Source organism: Cordyceps javanica, chromosome 1 (genome assembly GCF_051103115.1).
Source record: "Cordyceps javanica chromosome 1, complete sequence".
In the NCBI taxonomy this organism is placed as follows: Eukaryota; Fungi; Ascomycota; class Sordariomycetes; order Hypocreales; family Cordycipitaceae; genus Cordyceps; species Cordyceps javanica.
This window is the reverse complement of record NC_139295.1, coordinates 1,495,460-1,513,018: the sequence shown is the minus strand read 5'-3', so window position 1 is coordinate 1,513,018 and position 17,559 is coordinate 1,495,460. Positions and strand designations below refer to the sequence as shown.

At 53.2% G+C, this 17,559-nt stretch overlaps 6 protein-coding genes across 6 annotated transcripts; 4 read left to right on the top strand and 2 right to left on the bottom strand.

Moving 5' to 3' along the window:
* Positions 1-996: 996 nt before the first annotated feature.
* Positions 997-2,871, top strand: V2A60_000476 (glutamyl-tRNA(Gln) amidotransferase subunit PET112; the record flags this gene model as incomplete). Its single annotated transcript, XM_083251847.1, has 1 exon — positions 997-2,871. The coding sequence occupies one exon, from the start codon at positions 997-999 to the stop codon at positions 2,869-2,871; it is 1,875 nt and encodes a 624-aa protein (XP_083107973.1).
* A 464-nt stretch (positions 2,872-3,335) lies between these two features.
* Positions 3,336-3,752, top strand: V2A60_000475 (uncharacterized protein; the record flags this gene model as incomplete). The annotated part of the gene is made up of 2 exons (XM_083251846.1): positions 3,336-3,516; positions 3,592-3,752. The coding sequence occupies 2 exons, from the start codon at positions 3,336-3,338 to the stop codon at positions 3,750-3,752; spliced, it is 342 nt and encodes a 113-aa protein (XP_083107972.1).
* Positions 3,753-3,894: 142 nt separating this feature from the next.
* Positions 3,895-4,828, bottom strand: V2A60_000474 (uncharacterized protein; the record flags this gene model as incomplete). Its single annotated transcript, XM_083251845.1, has 2 exons — positions 3,895-4,369; positions 4,584-4,828. The coding sequence occupies 2 exons, from the start codon at positions 4,826-4,828 to the stop codon at positions 3,895-3,897; spliced, it is 720 nt and encodes a 239-aa protein (XP_083107971.1).
* A 2,491-nt stretch (positions 4,829-7,319) lies between these two features.
* V2A60_000473 (uncharacterized protein) lies at positions 7,320-8,306 on the top strand (the record flags this gene model as incomplete). Its single annotated transcript, XM_083251844.1, has 1 exon — positions 7,320-8,306. One exon carries the CDS (start codon positions 7,320-7,322, stop codon positions 8,304-8,306), a length of 987 nt encoding a protein of 328 aa, XP_083107970.1.
* A 3,750-nt stretch (positions 8,307-12,056) lies between these two features.
* V2A60_000472 (ATP synthase subunit C family protein) lies at positions 12,057-12,666 on the top strand (the record flags this gene model as incomplete). Its single annotated transcript, XM_083251843.1, has 3 exons — positions 12,057-12,138; positions 12,305-12,603; positions 12,661-12,666. The coding sequence occupies 3 exons, from the start codon at positions 12,057-12,059 to the stop codon at positions 12,664-12,666; spliced, it is 387 nt and encodes a 128-aa protein (XP_083107969.1).
* Positions 12,667-14,136: 1,470 nt separating this feature from the next.
* Positions 14,137-16,665, bottom strand: V2A60_000471 (exosome nuclease subunit RRP6; the record flags this gene model as incomplete). Its single annotated transcript, XM_083251842.1, has 2 exons — positions 14,137-16,251; positions 16,306-16,665. 2 exons carry the CDS (start codon positions 16,663-16,665, stop codon positions 14,137-14,139), a joined length of 2,475 nt encoding a protein of 824 aa, XP_083107968.1.
* Between the last annotated feature and the right edge of the window lie 894 nt (positions 16,666-17,559).

Genomic DNA, 17,559 nt, shown 5'->3' with positions numbered 1-17,559 from the left:
CATATGATGCAAGGCAAGGGTAAATGTGACTGTATGTCTGAGAATAGCGTGTTGCGTGGAAGCGCGCAATCGGATTCGGCATGAGAAGTATAGACGTCTGGTATTGCATTGCTCCGCGGTTCGTAACGAGACGGAAGAGATTGTAAGCGGTCGGTTTTATCGGCAGCAAGATGAAATGGAGGGGTAGCAGCAGCGGCCGGTAGGCTTTGTGTAGAGCGAAGTACATCGATGATATATAGTGTGTCACTATATATATGCGCGGGTTGCGCTCTGTCCAGTCTGCCTCTTCAGCCGGAGCTGGATCTGGTTGGGCTGCCACGGTCCCGCTGAGAGAGTCGACATCTTGGTGGTCAGGGCGGACGCCTTGTTGCTGCCCAACTATAAAAAGAATACAAGTGTCACGTCAGGGGTAGAAATTCACCGACGATCTTGAAGCTGATGGAGTGCCGTGGGAAAGTTTTTTTATGTCTTGTCCGTTTCTTTTCGCTCTAGGTGGATGTTTGCGAAGATGCAGTTGATGCAACGCCGTTTGACACGGCGCGACATAGTCACTTCTTAGCGGGCTTGCATTTCGCATCATGGGCCAGGGTCCACCAAAGCTGTTCCTGCAACACCACCAGCTTTTTTCCTCCTGCCACGCACCTCTCCGCTGACCATCCAGACTTCATTCACGCATTGCCAGCAGATCCATTGGTGCTTGGTACTCCATCCTGCAAGCCTCAGCTCCCCTTCGTGTTTCGGAATTTCAAGGAAGCGGCGCAGAGCCTGCAAGTCAGCCAGGCGCCCACCACTTGGGGGCCCAGAAACGGCAACCCAACCCAGAGTCTTGGGTCTTATTTCAGGATTCCAGCCAGTCGTTCTAAGCCAGTCCTGTCCGCCACATATATTGCGCACATTTCTTGTGAATCATACCTTTCTCTCGTGTCCGCCGCCGAGGTCGGACCCGAAGAAAAAAAACACGTCACTCTTGACCTCGAAGCTCTGCTCTGCCTCGCCATGCCACAACAGACAGTCACAGACCTGAGCAGGTATCTACTCGCGGGCCGCATCTCTCCACACGGCTGCCTGAAGCTGCGCTGTGCAGTTACACGACCGCTTTCCACCCGATCCGCTACCCTCGCCCCCTCCACCACGACCCTGACAGCGCATCGAGTCAGACACCTCCATGACGCACCGCATGCCGCCGCGACACCTAAACCCGATATCGCGCCCCTCAACTTTCGCAAGAAGCTCAAGGACGAGGCAAAACTAGCCAAGAAGCACGGCAAGAAAAAAAACAAGTCGGACAACCAGACTGTCGAGGGCTGGGAGCTCACGGTCGGCATCGAGATTCACGCCCAGCTCAACAGTCCACGCAAGCTCTTCTCCTCCGCCGTCACCTCGTTCAACGATGACCCCAATAGCCATGTTGCACTCTTTGATGTGGCCATGCCGGGCAGCCAGCCGCGCTTCCAGAAGGATCCTCTGATTCCTGCTCTCCGCGCCGCTCTCTCGCTCAACTGCGAGATCCAACAGCTCAGTCGTTTCGATCGAAAACACTACTTCTGGTGGGATCAGCCCTCTGGTTACCAAATCACACAGTACTATCAGCCATTCGCTAAGAATGGCCACATCACGCTGTTGGCCAGAGACGGTATCGCGGCCGAAGACGGTGAGAGCGTGAAAGTCAGCATCAAGCAAGTTCAGCTCGAGCAGGACACGGCCAAGACCCTGGCCCAACTGGGTAACACTCAGTGGCTGGACTTTAACCGTGTCGGCGTACCTCTCATCGAAATCATCACAGAACCAGACATGCACCATCCCAGAACGGCAGCTGTGTTTGTACGAAAGATCCAGCTTCTTCTAAACGCGGTGGATGCCTGCGTATCGGGTATGGAGGCTGGCGGTTTGCGTGCAGATGTCAACGTCTCGGTGCGCAGAAACGGAGACCCCAATATCCCGCTGGGAACGCGAACGGAGATCAAGAACCTCAGTACAGTTAAATCTGTGGAAGATGCCATCATCTCTGAGAGAGACCGGCAAATCCGTGAACTTGAAGCTGGCGGCGTCATTGCTGGCGAAACACGCGGTTGGGCTGTTGGTTCGACGGAGACCCGTAGGCTGCGTGGCAAGGAGGGCGAGGTCGACTACCGCTACATGCCAGATCCAGACATTGAGCCGCTCCTCATTGGTAATGACTTGGTTCAGCATTTGCGAGAATCGCTTGCCGTGCTTCCTGACAAGGAACTCGACAGTCTTATTATCGACTACGGTCTCACAGCCAAAGATGCGCTTTCTCTCATCACACTCGATAACGGCGCTAGGATCCAATACTTCTACCGTGTCCTCGACATTCTTGGTGAAAGCTTCCAGAGCTCTGGCGCGAAGCCAGATTTCAAGAGCTACGCAACCCTAGTCGGCAATTGGGTCATTCACGAGCTCGGTCGGCTCACGACTTACAAGGCTGGGCCGCTCGCGTCAGGCGAGCTCACCTTTTCGCAGGAGGGTGAGTGTGCGCAGGTTCCCGCGGTCCATCTAGCTCAGCTGCTGCACCATCTCTACCAGAAGCAAATCACGGGCAAGGTCGCGAAGGAGCTTCTCGTAGCTGTATATCTCGGAGAGATGGGCGACAGCGACGTGAGCTCCGCCATTGACGCAAATGATTTGTGGTTCCACGAACTGTCGCAGAACGAATACGTCGCGATTGCTGAGGAGGCGATGCAGGGGGAAGATAAAATCCTGCAGGAGTTCGTGCGTTACGACAAGTTTCCTCAGGGCAAGCTTATGTTCTTGGTAGGCAAGATGATGCGATTGGGCCCGACCGAGAGGATAGACCCGTCCACGGCTGAGAGCGTCATGCGTGGCATGGTCGATGCGTTACGTTCCAGTTAGATATGTAACATTATTTGCAGACTGTGCTCATGTCCTGCATTTTGTATAGCAAAACCAATCATAGACAGCGCTGGTTGGCGCGATCTCGGCATCGATGCCGAGAACCAGGCTACTGTAATATAGCAAGAAGAACTAGAACATGGGAATTGTGAGTGTAAAACAAGGGCAAAACGGCGATGATGGGACGAACTTGATGCGGTAATTGGTTGATCGTTTGCGCCTGAATGGGTATAACCATTTTCTAAGAACCAAGGTGGCGCGACAATAAGTATGGTGATGCCTGAGTGACGTCAATGATGTAATAGTAGCGGTTCACGAGTGGTTAACCAGGGTCAAAGTAGCCCGAATATGAGTAGCAGCCTGCAGGCGATTTCAATCTTCGTTTCTTTCAAATTCAAAATTCTTTAGTTTGCAAAATTAAACTCCGGTGAAGCAACCACGTCAAAACCATACAGATTAGCATCATGTCTTTTGCTCTCCGGTCAGCCGCCCGCGCTATCCCTCGCGCCACCAACGCCAGCGCCGCCCGCGCATTCTCGTCAACGGTCGTCTACCAAAAGACCGCCACGGAGACGGTGAAGGACGGCATTAAGACGGTGGACAAGGCTGTGAGCGGCAAAATTGTTGACGGCATTGATGCCGCTGGTAAGAGGAATTGCAGCGGCAGTGCACAATCATGAACTGTAGCAAAAAAGTTGGCTAACTCTTTTTGGCAAACAGAATCGGCAGGCCAAAAAGTCAAGCAGGCGTCCGAGAACGCCATGGGGAACAAGTCGGCCGCCGGCAAGGCCGAGGAACTCAAGGGAAAGGCAAAGGGCGCGGCCGAGGAGGCCAAGGGAAAGGCCAAGGGTGCGGCCGAGGACATTAAGAAGAACCTGTGAAGAAAGCGACGTGTTGCCGATAATCACACACTAATCGGGGCTCGGAAAACAGTTCCTCGACAGATGTAATAGTACATATTATTTATTTTATTCTCTTTCGCAGAATCAACGCATTATTCATTGATAGGAGGTACGAGGCGACTCATGGCGGGTGTCTAACAGGAGTAACCCGTATACATGGAGAACACCGCGCCGAAGCACGCCAAGCAGTGTGAAAGACCAGGAAGCTCGATAGCAAGAGAAAGCCTCCCCCATAACGGTTCATGTCCGCCGCGGCCGCCACGTCATGCGGCCTCTGAAACTCGGCGCGGCTCAGGCACAGTAAGCCGAGGCCGGTGCTCGCGAGCGGGAGCAGGACGGGGACTCGGGCGGCGCGTGCCCAGATGGCGCCGCCGGCGCACGACAATGCGGCCGTCATGAGGAGCAGGCTCGCCGCCACGGAGAGGGCCCGACCCGGGGGCCTTGTGCCACCGTCGCGCTGCAGCAGCAGCGCCGTGACCACCGACACGAGGCTGTGCGCCACAAGGAGGACGACGCCAGACATGCCGCCGCCGCCGCCGCCGCCGCCGCGTGCCCGGGCTCTATCATGCACGCCGGCGATGAGCTGCCCGGCGGCGCTGCACACGGTCAAGAACAAAAAGAGGCGCCGGCTCGCCGTGCCGTGACGCTGCAACGATCCATGTGGCGGCCTGCGGGCGGGTAAAGAAAAATGTGTCAGACATGGGTGTGCGTGTAAGACAGGATAAACCAGAAATTCCTCTCTCTCTCTCTCTCTCTCTCTCTCTCTCTCTCTCTCTCCTTCCATACCACCATCGGAACAAGTAGACATACATGCAGAGACATTGGTGCAGCCCCAGGAACAACATGGTGAGCCCGAGTCCGACGAGCACGGCAGGGCGCATCTCAAAGACCTTGGACTCGTCGTCGACGCTGGCTGTAAACTCAGCTGTCCGGGCAGTAGGGTACACGTGCTGCGCCAGGTCGAGCACCTCGGTCACGGTGCCGCGTTCGCTGCTGGTGCTGCTGCGGAATCGAGTTCGTCGCTGCGTGAGATGCCGCCTCGACTCGGCGCTCATGGTCTATGTCGTTGGCGGGTACGCATCGAGGCAGCATGGCGGGATTCTACTCGGCGCCGAGTCTGCATATATATACTATATGTATATATATATATTCGGACTCAGCTCCGAGCCCTTCTACTCCCGGCCGTTCGGTTTCTCCTCCGAGAGCTGAGCTCAAAACGCTCTTTCTTATATGCACCCGAAAGACGGGGCCAATGCCTGTCTCACCACACACCCCGTTTGCTGCAGCCGTACGTAATGCAATATTACTATATCTCACAGCGTGGCAGGGTACGCAGAAGAACGGTGGAGAGTTTCGATATTGCGTGCGATTGGCATGATGGTTGAACTCGACAGGGCACAGAGGTCTCTTATAGAGATGCCGGTGGCTCAGACAAAAAGGATCGAGGGGCCGGTACAGACAAGTACCGAAACGAGGACAAAAAAAAAAGGACAAAACGAAAATTCACCGACTGGCCGCGGCTGAGCCGGAAGCTGGCCAACTGTGCTCGTGTCTCAGCCTCTTTTGTTCCTCTAGCTTATGATCTACCATAAGAGGGTTGCATTGGCGAAATGGTCTGCGAGTAATAATCACGGCAGTAAGGCGACCCGGGTTGGGGAACGCGTACGGTGCCGTGCGGGGTAGATTGATCTGAGAAAGGGAGCAATCGCATAAATCACATCTTGTCGATTTCCTAGCTTATGGTACGCTTTTCTTAATTCTGGGCATTTTCTTCTTATCTTGTACATGGGGCGGCGTTGCCTGACATGACGTGAGGCTGTCTGCATCGGGATGGCGTCGTCGCTTTCGCACGGGCTTCGGCAAATGATTCGACGGGTGTATCCGTGACTCGCCGCAGCAGAACGCTTTTTGTGTTTTTTTTTTCTTCTTCTATACATGATACCCATATGTATAGGAATCGTAGTCGGCACGAATCTTCTTCATAGTTCACAGTGTCGTATGGTACATTTTTCTTGTGAGCCTCTCTCCCCGCCAGCAGCCATCTCGACGACCAAGATTAGGATGGAAGCAGAATAACACCGCACCTTGTGCGAGAGACGCAATCACGGAAGGAGGTGATCAAATCCGCGCATGTGATGCCATCGTTGTAGTAAGCGTTAAATTATTTTTGGCACATTCGCCACATTCACAACGAGCTTACTTATGTCTGCCGACGGACCCCACCACGCGAGGCCCGAGTACCTTCAACACGTCTACTAAGATAGCGATAGAGTGTTGCAGCGTGTGTTCTTTTAAGCACGTCTGTGGCATGGGCGCCGCGATTTCAACTTCAAAGTGACCAGCAAAATCCATAGATCGCATAAACCTTGTTGCTCCGCGCCGATGCCACCCTTCAACCACATAGCTTGGCGGCCTGGATAAGATGAAATTAGGGCAAATTCCAAGCAGGGACAGAAAACACTTATCACGACCGATTCTCCATAATTATAGCTCCCTATCATGAAAAGCCAAGATTCTCACCTAATTGGCGCGGCAGGGCAATGGGGTCAGCGCCAGGTTTACCGAGGCACGAGAGGCTCTCAGCAGCCCGTTCAAGGCCGAAGGCCGGAGTGTTTTTCGGTCAGATGTTACTCAATAATTATAGCATACGCTTCATCTCCCACGTTCCGTTGATAAAATGATTTGGAATAAGTATGTATCCGTGCCTGTTCCGCGTGGCGATGCATGTTGATCGCAGAGCATGACCTCGTACGTCACACTTTTATCGTATCAAAGATATGAAATAGTGAAATTAAATGTCAGATAGTACGGGCTCCCTAAACTTGGATTTAGTCAAGAAATAGGATGCCACAGATCTTTCATTTTGGAATTCGACTGCCTGATAGACAGTGTAGATGCCAGAGCCATTGCACTCGTCAGGACTAGCACGCAACTGGGTGGGTGCCCGAACAAATGCAAATTGAAAAGTAGTTTTATAGTTTCATTTCACCAGTCGAAACCAGATTCTCATTCTCCTCAGCCCAGTGTTAATTGTCCGTATCAATTAAATTACCTCGCCGTTTTTGTCAAGCGGTACACCAGGGACAGGCTAGCCCGGGAAATAGTAACCTCTTCAGTGCGGTAGCGACGGTAATAGTCATAATGACTGTAACCAAAATTCAAATTTATCTGCCCCGTCTGCAGCAAATCCACCCGTCACATTATAATTATTCCTTCATCAAAAATACTATCCGGGGCCGCGACATACTGACCCCACGCGATCGGTTGATGATGTAGCTCGGCCGGCTCCACCGGCTGCCGACGCCCGAGTGGAGAAGAGCGAATGGCCTCGTGTGCCATCCTCCTCGCCACTCTTCGATTATTATCCAACGGCCGCTGCTCACATGCTTCATCTGCACATCGACTATTGGAATATTTGGCTGTTGGGCGTCTAATAACTGTCCGAGCCTCATTGGGTTGCAGACGAGACTCGTCCGCCTCTACCGGGACGCCAGACGCCCGCTCAGCCCAGCGGTCACGAGCAGCAAAGAGCGCACTCGAAAAAAAATGCCGAGTAAGACGCCCGCCACGGCCCTGTGCTCGGCCTGCTGCGCTTCACTCTTTCCCCGGCCCTCGTTTGCACAGAATAGGTCTACACTGTCGATGTACCGGACGAATCGTCGTCTCCCATCTCTACGCCGAGCCACCACAGCCAGCCGGTGCAGTCGCCGTCGAACCTACGCAACGACATCATCATCATCATCCTCCTCGCCATCCTCTTCGTCTCGCGACACCACACCGCCGCCGCCATGGCCTAGCTCGCCGTACCCGACGCCCTACGAGATATTCGGGATATCTTGGCGCGACCCGTACACGAAGCGTCGCTTCCACCAGCTCGTCAAGCTCTACCACCCCGACATGACACCACCGGCAACACCCGCCGCGCCGCCGCTCTCGCCCGCCACCCGGACGGAGCGGTACCGCCTCGTCGTCGCCGCCAACGATCTCCTCAGCGACCCGTCTCGGCGGCAGCTCTACGACCTGCACGGCGCGGGCTGGCCGCGGGCCGGCGACGGCGACGGCAACAGCCATCTCCGCCAGCGCGACCGCGACTGGCGGTACCAGCCCGGCAGTCCCGCGCGCAACGCCACCTGGGAGGACTGGGAGGCCTGGCACCAGGAGCAGCGGCGGCGGCGCTACGGCGGTGCGCCGCCCGCACCCGTGTACATGAGCAACGGCCTCTTTGCGGCACTGGTTGTGGTCATGTGTCTGGTTGGCGCCCTGGCGCAGAAGAACCGCGCGCTGGCCATCGGCGAGCAGTACGTCGAGTTTGCCGAAGATCGCAACGCGGACATTGGGCGCGCCGTGCAGCGAACCGCCAGTGCGGCCGCGGGCCGCTCTCGCGAGGAGCGCATCGACTCGTTCGTGCGGGACAGGGAGAACGTGGCGTATCGCTACCGCCCGAGCAGGTATGACTCGCCAGAGGTGCCGGAGGAGGGGGGGTCAGGGCAGGAGGCACAACGGTTGCGTGGCATCAGAACTCCGCCGTCGTGATTTGCGTGCTCATGCTCGTGTGGCTGTGCTCTGTATATATTTGCGTACATGTTAAGATGGCAGTATGGCTTGTGTTTAACACGTCTCCTGTGATATGTGTATACTTTGTATTGCTGTTGATGATGCAGCTGTGCGTATCTGATAGCTCCTCCTGACCCATGTACGTCGAACCCGGGACGTACTTTGCCCTTGACCAACACCACAATATGTTTAGAATACCGGAGACGAAAACATCACCACTATGCAATCCTGACAGACGTTTGGCAACAATAGAGTCAGTCATCAAACAACAGATATACCCGAGCTGATACATGATCAAGATATGGCATACGCTGTAGGGTAGTTCACAGTAGCCAGGAAGCTCTACCTAGCTTACTGGAAGCTCCCTTGCTCCCTTGACCACGAAAGCAATGCCGAGCTCCTTGCTCCTGGGCCGACGACCTCCCTACTGGGTAAGTAAAGGCCCACTGCCCGAATGGAGCTTTTGTTCCCCAGGGGTGTGTGAGAAGAAGCCGGGGCAGTATCCATGTAGCTTTGTGTCTCCGAGTAATTCTCGCTGGCCGTCGAAATACGAGCCCTGGCGATTGATGATGGACTACTTTTAATCTGCAGGTACAGGTCAGTACAGCACGGCCGTGTTACAGTATGATTACAGCGGTTGTATTCCACTGTAATTATTCGCAGGGGGCGGAATTTCAGCCTCTTTGCTGTTCCCTCCTCCTTTTCCGCTTGGCCTGGCTCGCAGGGAGATTGGCGCCCGGCGATACCGCTCCACGGGGCGTGCCGGCGCTCAACCCGGTGCCTGGAATAGCCCCTTCTCAAGCCATTGTCTCAGTGCTATTTGAACAAAGAAGAAAACAAGAATCTCATGACGGTCAAACCGTCTCCTGTCTGCCTGTTTTTCGAGTGCCTGATCATACCCCCCCCCCCTTTACTAATGAGTATGCTGGTCACAATGTACCAAGCCGGCCAGGAGAAGTAAGTAAAGCTTGAGAAGTTATTACGCTCATACTTGAGCACCATCATCTTACTGGTACATGTCCACCCCGTGGGCCATGAGCCTGTTTTTGTTTGGTGCTTGGGCGGAACAGAGGCCCACGATCTCCACTGACTTGGGTCAGACTTCCTGTGACGAGGAGAGGAGCAGAGAAGAGGGAACATTGACCTCTGTTCCAATGAGCCTTTTGCTGCCCACTCTACGGAGTACTGGTACGAAGAGTTGAAGTGCGGGCTTTGAAGTAAATTACGATTGGCCTATAAGCCCTCATCCCGCTGTATGTCAAATTCGTGACACGAGCGACAGAATCAGCTCTCTCATAAGCGTCAAGTTTAGCCGCCTTACGTTGGAGCGCCACCATGCAGGAATGCATTACCATTGGTACCGAGACGGCCCAATACGTCGGAACTTCAACAAAGGAGCGACGCCCAAACAAGCATCGCGCACGCAAGGAGACACGCGCTAGAATGACACGTAGAAAAATTTTCTGACCGTCCAGCGACAGGGATGCGAGAGCACAAAGGGCCACCCAAGCTACGTAATAGCGCGGGTTGCAGGGGAGCCCAGCCACTACCGGTCACTGGCAACGGCATGCAACACACACCGCGACACTGTCGGTTGCTAGCGGCGCTCAGGGCCGGTAGCCAAGGTTCGGGGGCTGAGCTAGGCGAGCAGAGCCTCAGGCCGTTCTTATGCTTGTGCCAGATCCACAGCGAGATTGCCAGAAAAATGGCGCGCCGTGGGCCGAGCGTCATGTGTTGTGTACCGACACCTGGAAAAGGGTCAAGCAAGAGTCGCGCTGGTACTGAGTAATTGCGTAGCTGCGTAGTTGGGCTTCGACGAGTCGGCCATGAATGTGGCATTCAGTCGAATCAAATGTGGCAGAGTCTTGCTTTTCGTAATCATCACAATATTCGGAAATAGCGCAAACGTGCTTTGGGTGCTGTAGCATTGCTGTCATGTGTTGGCTTCGGGACCTTGCGGTGCTCCGGTCGGTAGCCGGCGACCTCGGGCGTAGTCGTATGTTGGCCGGCTCCTAGCATGGTGTCGGTCCATTGCTAAGAGAGACTGATGGCAGAAAAGCCATTGACCAAAACATTGCAACATAGGCCATTGAACAAAACGGGCAAACCACCACCTTTATACCTTCAGTCTCTGTTGTCCGCTCCTGGATTGTCCCACAGCGAAAACAAGTCGTATCCAGTCTTTCACACTTTCTCACGCCGACACACACACACATCTGAAGCTGGAGCTTGCGAGCCGTGGGAGCGATAAAGAGCCGCACACCCCCTTGAGCCTCTGAGGCCAACAAGAGACCCGCTCAGAGTGGCCCGAGACATTTTCAGCGGATAAGAACCCAAACCTTGCTCGCTATTGCCACCCCTGACCCAACCATCAAGTAATGTTATTTGCTGTTGGTGCCCACGTGTAAATAACTGGCTTCCCCCTGTGGCCTTTGCTTGTACTCAGTACATAGTACTGGTAGCCATCAGCAACCCTTGTCGCTGGGCCGGGTGACACATCTAAAGCTTACCGAGTATACCCAGTACCGCCCTCGCCCGGGAAAATTCAGTGCATCCTGCCGCTAAAACCCACTGTACCAGCAATAGCAATATGATATTCTCAGCCTGGCGTCCAGGGGGGGTGTAAGCCGAGAGAGTAATTCCCGAAGACTGGCAAAAGGTTCTTCTGTCTCGCTTCCTCAGGCCGAATCTTGTCGTTGAGGCATACTATTAGCCTTATCGCTGGTGCGCTTGGCCCGATTCGGCGAGCCGGTGTCATTTTTCTGCAGCCCATCTGCGCCGCGCTTCCTCCGATAAGTCCTAATGCGGCATATCGGATAAAACCTTGGTGCAAAAAAAAAAGTTGTATCCTTAATTCAACGGCATCGATAATCAACGAAAGCTGAGAAAAGTTTTCTCCCCCCTAATAAGCCCGGTAGCGCACGGGTTCACAACCAGTGGCGTTGCGTTGCTCATTTCTCGGAAAGAAGAACAGAGCTGTAATGAACCACCCAGCAGTTTGGCTATACTCGTTTTCGGGGCCGAGCAAAATATGTATTGAGCTCGATAAAACGCATCGTAAAACCGCAGTGTAGTATCGTGCTGTGCCTTGCATATAAGCTGGATGTACGGAGTAAACTGCCGTGCACTTGGCTTCCGTATTGGCCAACAGGTAAACTCACGCCGTCTGAATCTTTGGTCGTCGGTCCTATGTCCACACCCCCTTGACTGCTTTGCCTTTCATTTTTTCTTTGCCTGTGCTCATGATTCATGGCCCACCCGCCAAGCACGCAAACGTCTCGGGCTTCCCAAACTCTGCTCTCCAGCACTTACCAGGCTCGTTGGCTAGGTCCTTTCAACTCACACACCCTCCAACCCGCCCGACTTTGCCCGATCCACCTTCAACGCCTGGTTCGTGAGGCCATCACCAGCAATCATGCTCACACACCCTGCTGGCCCCCGTCACGTACCTGTCCTCTCGTCAGAATATCCCTCTCTGCCCCGGCCGCCTCGGCCCCCTTCGCTGTCTGGGCCATAATACCGTACACACAGTCCTCAAAATTCCGTAGTATACTCGTAGACCCCAACCCCAGTGGATCTCTCTCACCTGACTCCAGTCCTCTCTCTCTTCCTCCCTTTTCCTCCACAGACTTTTACTCCTTCTCTCCCACTCCTTTGCTCCCAGTCCTCAGCACCTCTCCAATACCTCACCTTCAGTCCAACTTCAATCTCCCCTCACCAACCTTCACAATGGCCTCCCGCTTCGTTGCCTCCCGCCTGGCTTCTGCCGCCCGCGTCAATGTCGCCGCCGCTTCCAAGCGCTCCATCTCTGGTACGTAGCTCCACGAGACGAAAAAACTTTTCTCCTGGATCGTTTCGCAATTGTACCATCGAAACCATCTTCAAAAGACTTTCATGGCTGTCAATTGCTGCGACTAGCTCCCAATTGTCCCGACAGGTAGCTCATTGAGCCAATTGGCTAATTTGTCGTCTTGCAGGTGCCGCCAAGCGCACTCAGGTTGTCCCCCGCACCGCTTTCCAGGTCCAGCGCCGTGCCTACTCTTCCGAGATGGCCAACGCTCTCGTTGAGGTCTCCAAGAACATTGGTATGGGCTCTGCCGCCATTGGTCTGACCGGTGCCGGTATTGGTATTGGTCTCGTTTTCGCTGCCCTCATCAACGGTGTTGCCCGCAACCCTGCTCTCCGTGGCCAGCTTTTCTCCTACGCCATTCTGGGTTTCGCTTTCGTCGAGGCCATCGGTCTTTTCGACCTCATGGTTGCCCTCATGGCCAAGTTCGTACGTATATTCGATGCCTTGAATATTCCCTCATAGCAGATGGCTAACCAGATTTAGACGTAAACAATTTCTCATTCAATTGAGTCGATCCCTCTTCACTGATGGGGTCTCTAATATTCGGGGACGATCAGCGATGTCAGTGTACGGTATGAAGGTCTCGCGCCGGAGCGCCTTTACCCACACTTATGTTTAAAAAACGGAATTGCATTATAGACGGGATCAAGACTTGAGAGGCGGACATGTCAAGTGGACATGATCGTGATAGATTTGGAAAGCCCACACAAGTTCTTAGTCGGAACTACCCTGTAAAATAAAAGGTCAATCATCTCGATCATAAAATTTTCTTTGTCGACAACAATCGATATATCTTTCACAACAATTTCTGTACCTGATGATATGATGTGAGGCAGGCAGGCATCGGCGGTGATGGGGTCTGATGCAAGAGCTGATCTTAGACCTGGAATTATCACGAACTGTCTTGCTGATTGATCGGAGCCGAGCGGCTTGTCGGTAGTCCAGGCGCGTAGTATTCCGTTGGCCGAGTCCCCACGTGAGCAGGCTGTACCAGTATTTAATCAGTCACCAGTCCAATTGACTTGCCACGGTCTATTGAAGGTATTAAGAGCTCGGTGTGGTGATTGGCCAATTGCCAGGCTTTTAGCTAAACTTCAGGCTGCCCCCGAAGTTGCGTGAGATACCGTCTTAAAGTCGACGATAATCGTGTCGCGTGTCGTGTGTCAGTGATGTTGTCATGACTGTCCTTACTGCTCAATCGGGAATGACTTTTCGGTGTATAAGTTCTTCAGGTAAATTGTCCTATCATTGGAGCCTTTGGCGTTGAGTTTCGAGCTTCGGAACGTCGCATCACTCATAGGCACTTGGATGGAGGACATCAGCGTATATCCCATCAGGATCTTGCCCCATTGATACGGTGCATCGTGAACAAGTGTGCCCGGGCTGTTTCGAGCATTCAATTGCCGAACGCTCACTCATAGTTTATGATGGCAGTATCACTGCTTACGCGAAACTCGCAATGGTGATGGCAGGTCGACACGACAGCGGCCGTAACGCGACCGTTCGGTTTCTCATAGGTGTTGCTGTTAAGCCGTAGCTTCAAACTTGGGATCGATTTTTTAAAAAGTCATCGTTTCTTTTCAAGTGCGATTAAACGTGTAGATACAGATTTTCATCGAGTAATCGCATAATATTCAGAGGTTAGCGAAAGGCGATGGTAAATTCGTTCCGCAACTTCCCCTCACCCTTCCCGCACGCATCGGGCCGGCCATGTTTTTCCGGCTTGGCTGACTTATGCAGAAACCACATCCCTGCATATGCACAACAGCGATATTGAACAAGTCACCGGCGCCCGAGCAGTAAATTCCAACTCACAACTTTATCTTCTGTGTGCACATGAAGTATTATTTGTCGCGGTACCTCCATGACATGCAAGTGAGAAATACTGGATTTACAAACCCTCAAGTCGTGTGATCTTCTTCTGACCTGAAAACGCCATCTAAAACATGCTATTTACACTCATTTCTTAAACGTAGCACTCCGCTCTCCTCTAATTGGTGGTGCCTTTCTCGCGCCCTTCAATGGGTCGTCACCAGTCTTGGAGTATGGATCAAACACCTTCTGCGCCTTCGCTGGCCGAGCATCGGCTTGCGCCGCAGCGCCGTCGCGCTTGGCGTGCATAACCGATGTTGCCTTGCTATAATCGAATGGCACCGCGTTATACTTATGATCTGCCGCCAGCCTTTTCTGCTCCTTTTCAGCCTGCCGCTGTGCCTTCTTTGCCGATTTAGCTTCTCGTTTCTGCTGTATTTCCATCGCCATTTGCTTCTTGAGCGCTTTTCGTTGCTTCTTCGACCGAATCTGATCGTCGATCTCAATAACACCATCGGCCGGCGCCGGTTCCGTTGCCTTGTCACCCTCTCTATCCTCGTCAGAATCAGATTCCTCACTCGTTTCAGAATCTTCATCAGTTGTAGATTCTGACTTGCGTTTTGTTCCGCGCTTCAACGTAAACTCCTCATCTTCCTCCTCAGGGGCAGATGGTGCAGGTGGAGGCGCCTCTGGTTCTACGGACGAACCAGTATCTTCGTCCTGTTCCGTGCCTTCTTGGACAGAGGCAACGAACCTCTGCCAAGGGAACGGGACCTCGTCATCCAGACCTTCATCCGCATCCCGGGAGCCATCCCACAAGGAGCTGATGGGCATGTCACCAAACAACCTTGAGCGAGGAAGGCTTCTGTAGGCAATCGGGCCACCAAGCGTTGGCATCTTGGTGAGATCACGGCCTGGCTTGGGTAAGGCATTTCTCGTCGCTGCGTCTGGGGCAATGCTCGCAAAAAATTGCAGCAGACTAGGGCCCGGATTTTGACTCGCTTCCGAAACGCGCACCCAAATCTCATTTATTCTTGATCTAGCCAGAGGCGCTGTGAGAGGCATTAGGCTGTGAAGGGCTTTGGCGTCAGGGGGGTTCGCTCGGCAGATATCAGCCAAATGATTTGTTCCTAAAACAAAGTTGGGGCTCTCATCTTCTTTTCTCGCGGTATCATCCCTCCACTTCCAAATAGTCCTGAACAAGGTGAACTGTGCCGCGTCGTATGACAAATGAGAATGCTTCAGCAGGTAGTTATACCAGCCTCGAGGGCCCTCTCCAGTTTCCTCGTTATAACCTGGATGTATGTGTCGAGACAAGGACAGTTCTCTCGATTTTTGAAGGACCCGGCCTATAAGGTCCTGCTCTGACGCGCTTCGCTTTGACGAAGAGACAAGGTCATTGCGAACCTGGTCATAGATGTGGAGTAGGTAATGCGTATCAGATCGAGCGTAGTATAACATCTCTTGAGGAATTGGACGAATGCGCCAGTCGGCCAGCTGATACTGCTTATCGGCATCAAAGTTGGCAAATTTGGAGAGCAAAAAGGCAAGGCTGCGGCCCGAGTAGCCCAATTGCTCGCAGGCAAAATAAGTGTCAAAAAGACCATTGACATAGAGCCCCAAGTCGCGCTGAAGCCAGACCATGTCCATGTAGGCTCCATGAAAGACCTTAACGATGGATGGGTCTGCGAAAACCTCGTTGAGCACCTCGAGCTTTTGGCGCCAGGGCTGAAGAGTGTCGACGATCCAGTCCTTCTGCCGGGTGCTTACTTGCATAAGGGAAACCAAACCTGTGTATGTTCGGAAATCATGATGCTCGAGATCGATGGCGATCTCTTTCGCCTTGTGTAACTCCTGGAGCATTTCGAGTACGCCTTCGTATGTATCCACCCATGTTGCCTTGGTAGTCTCGACAGGCTGCCAGGGTATAGGGTTGGCTACCCTGGAAGCGCTATCCGGGTAGGTCATCTGTAGAATTTCGGGTTCGTATGGGTGTTTGTATCTAGAGAGCGGGAGAGGGTTAGGAGGCCGAATGTTCGTATGAGGTGCAGAGTATGCATACTGTGTCGAGCCATCCTCGTCAGTAAAGGTGACAAGGCTGTCCTCCAAGGGCACGATGGCATGAGGTTTCTTTGTGAGAATAGGTTTCCATGGACCAGCAGGAAAATTGTCAGGCTGCACTTCGAAGATGGTCTGCGGCTTGACGACATTGGCGTTTCGAATGACTTTGCCCGTAGACTTTGTTCGCTTTGGGATGGAGGACTACAGTTTATCAATAATGCGTAGGTTATTGGGTCAAGGTCGTATGATACGCACAGCGTCCGAGGGCGGCTCTTTGCGCTTGATGAGCCCCGTATACTCGTCGAGAGCCGTGTCGGCCTTTTCAAGGACAGAGTCAACGACATCGACAACACCCTGCCAATTCATATCGATATCCTCGACATCTTCGAGAGTCGGGGCAGTGACACCGCAGGCGCGTGCAGCCGAGCGCAGCAGGCGCGTGGAGAGGTCGAAGAGGCGGGACGACTTTTCGTCGAGCTGCTCGGCTACGTCCGGGTTGACGGTCCGCTGGAAGCTGAGATCCTCAGCGGCGATTCTGTTGGCGTACTTGACGGTGGAGACCAAAGACTTCTGGACCCCGTCCTGCAGCGACTTGAAGTCCTGAGGCGCCGCCATTGTGAGGGAGTGAGGGGTGCTGGATGATGTTGATGGCGACGGTGATAAACTTGTCGCAAAGCTACTCGGGAGCAGACAAAAATTCATGGTCGTTATCGATAAGAAACATCGCGGGATCCACTAGTGGGAGCGTACGGGAGGCGGCATGGCTGGTGTAAGTTGTTTTGGTCCGACTTGTTGATCTATTGTGTTTCGCTTCTGATTTTACTGATTTTTGTGTTGTTTTCTGGTTTGGAGTTTGTTTCCTCCCTCTGTTTGCTTTATGGGAGTCATGATCGCCTTCCAGGAGGAGCCAACAGAAGCCTATAAAGACGCCGTCAAACTACGAAAAAAATATCATCGCATATGCCATGCCTTTGTCAAGTATTACTACTGGATGAATATTCTGGCAGAATTTTTTTTCTCTTCAGTTTCCCAACAAAGATTGACATGCTTGCGATGCCAGCGGCAGCCACAATGCTATGACAAGCATCATACGTACCTATCAGTATGGGCCAGCCACAACGAGGCGTCACCGTGATGTAATGAAATCAAGATGGAACAAGCCAACCCCCAGAACTAACGGGGAAAATATCCATCGTCAACAAATCCTCCAGCAAAAGTAACAGGGTTGGGTAGCCAATCCCCCACCGCCAACGCCTTGTTTCCCTGCCTTGCGCACAGCTAATAATACCTGGTCACCACCTGAACCAGCCCAGTCTGTTGTTGCCTGCCCCTCACTGCCCGCCAAAAAAGCTCCGTACATCAAACAACTCGTGCTGCACCACATCATTACCATTGGACACCGCAATAGAATAAATTACCGCATACTCCAGATGCTTCTGACGCTCCTTTCCATGAGCTCACTGCATTTTCTCTCTGTTATAGCCTCTGCGTAGTCCTGCATCCAACATC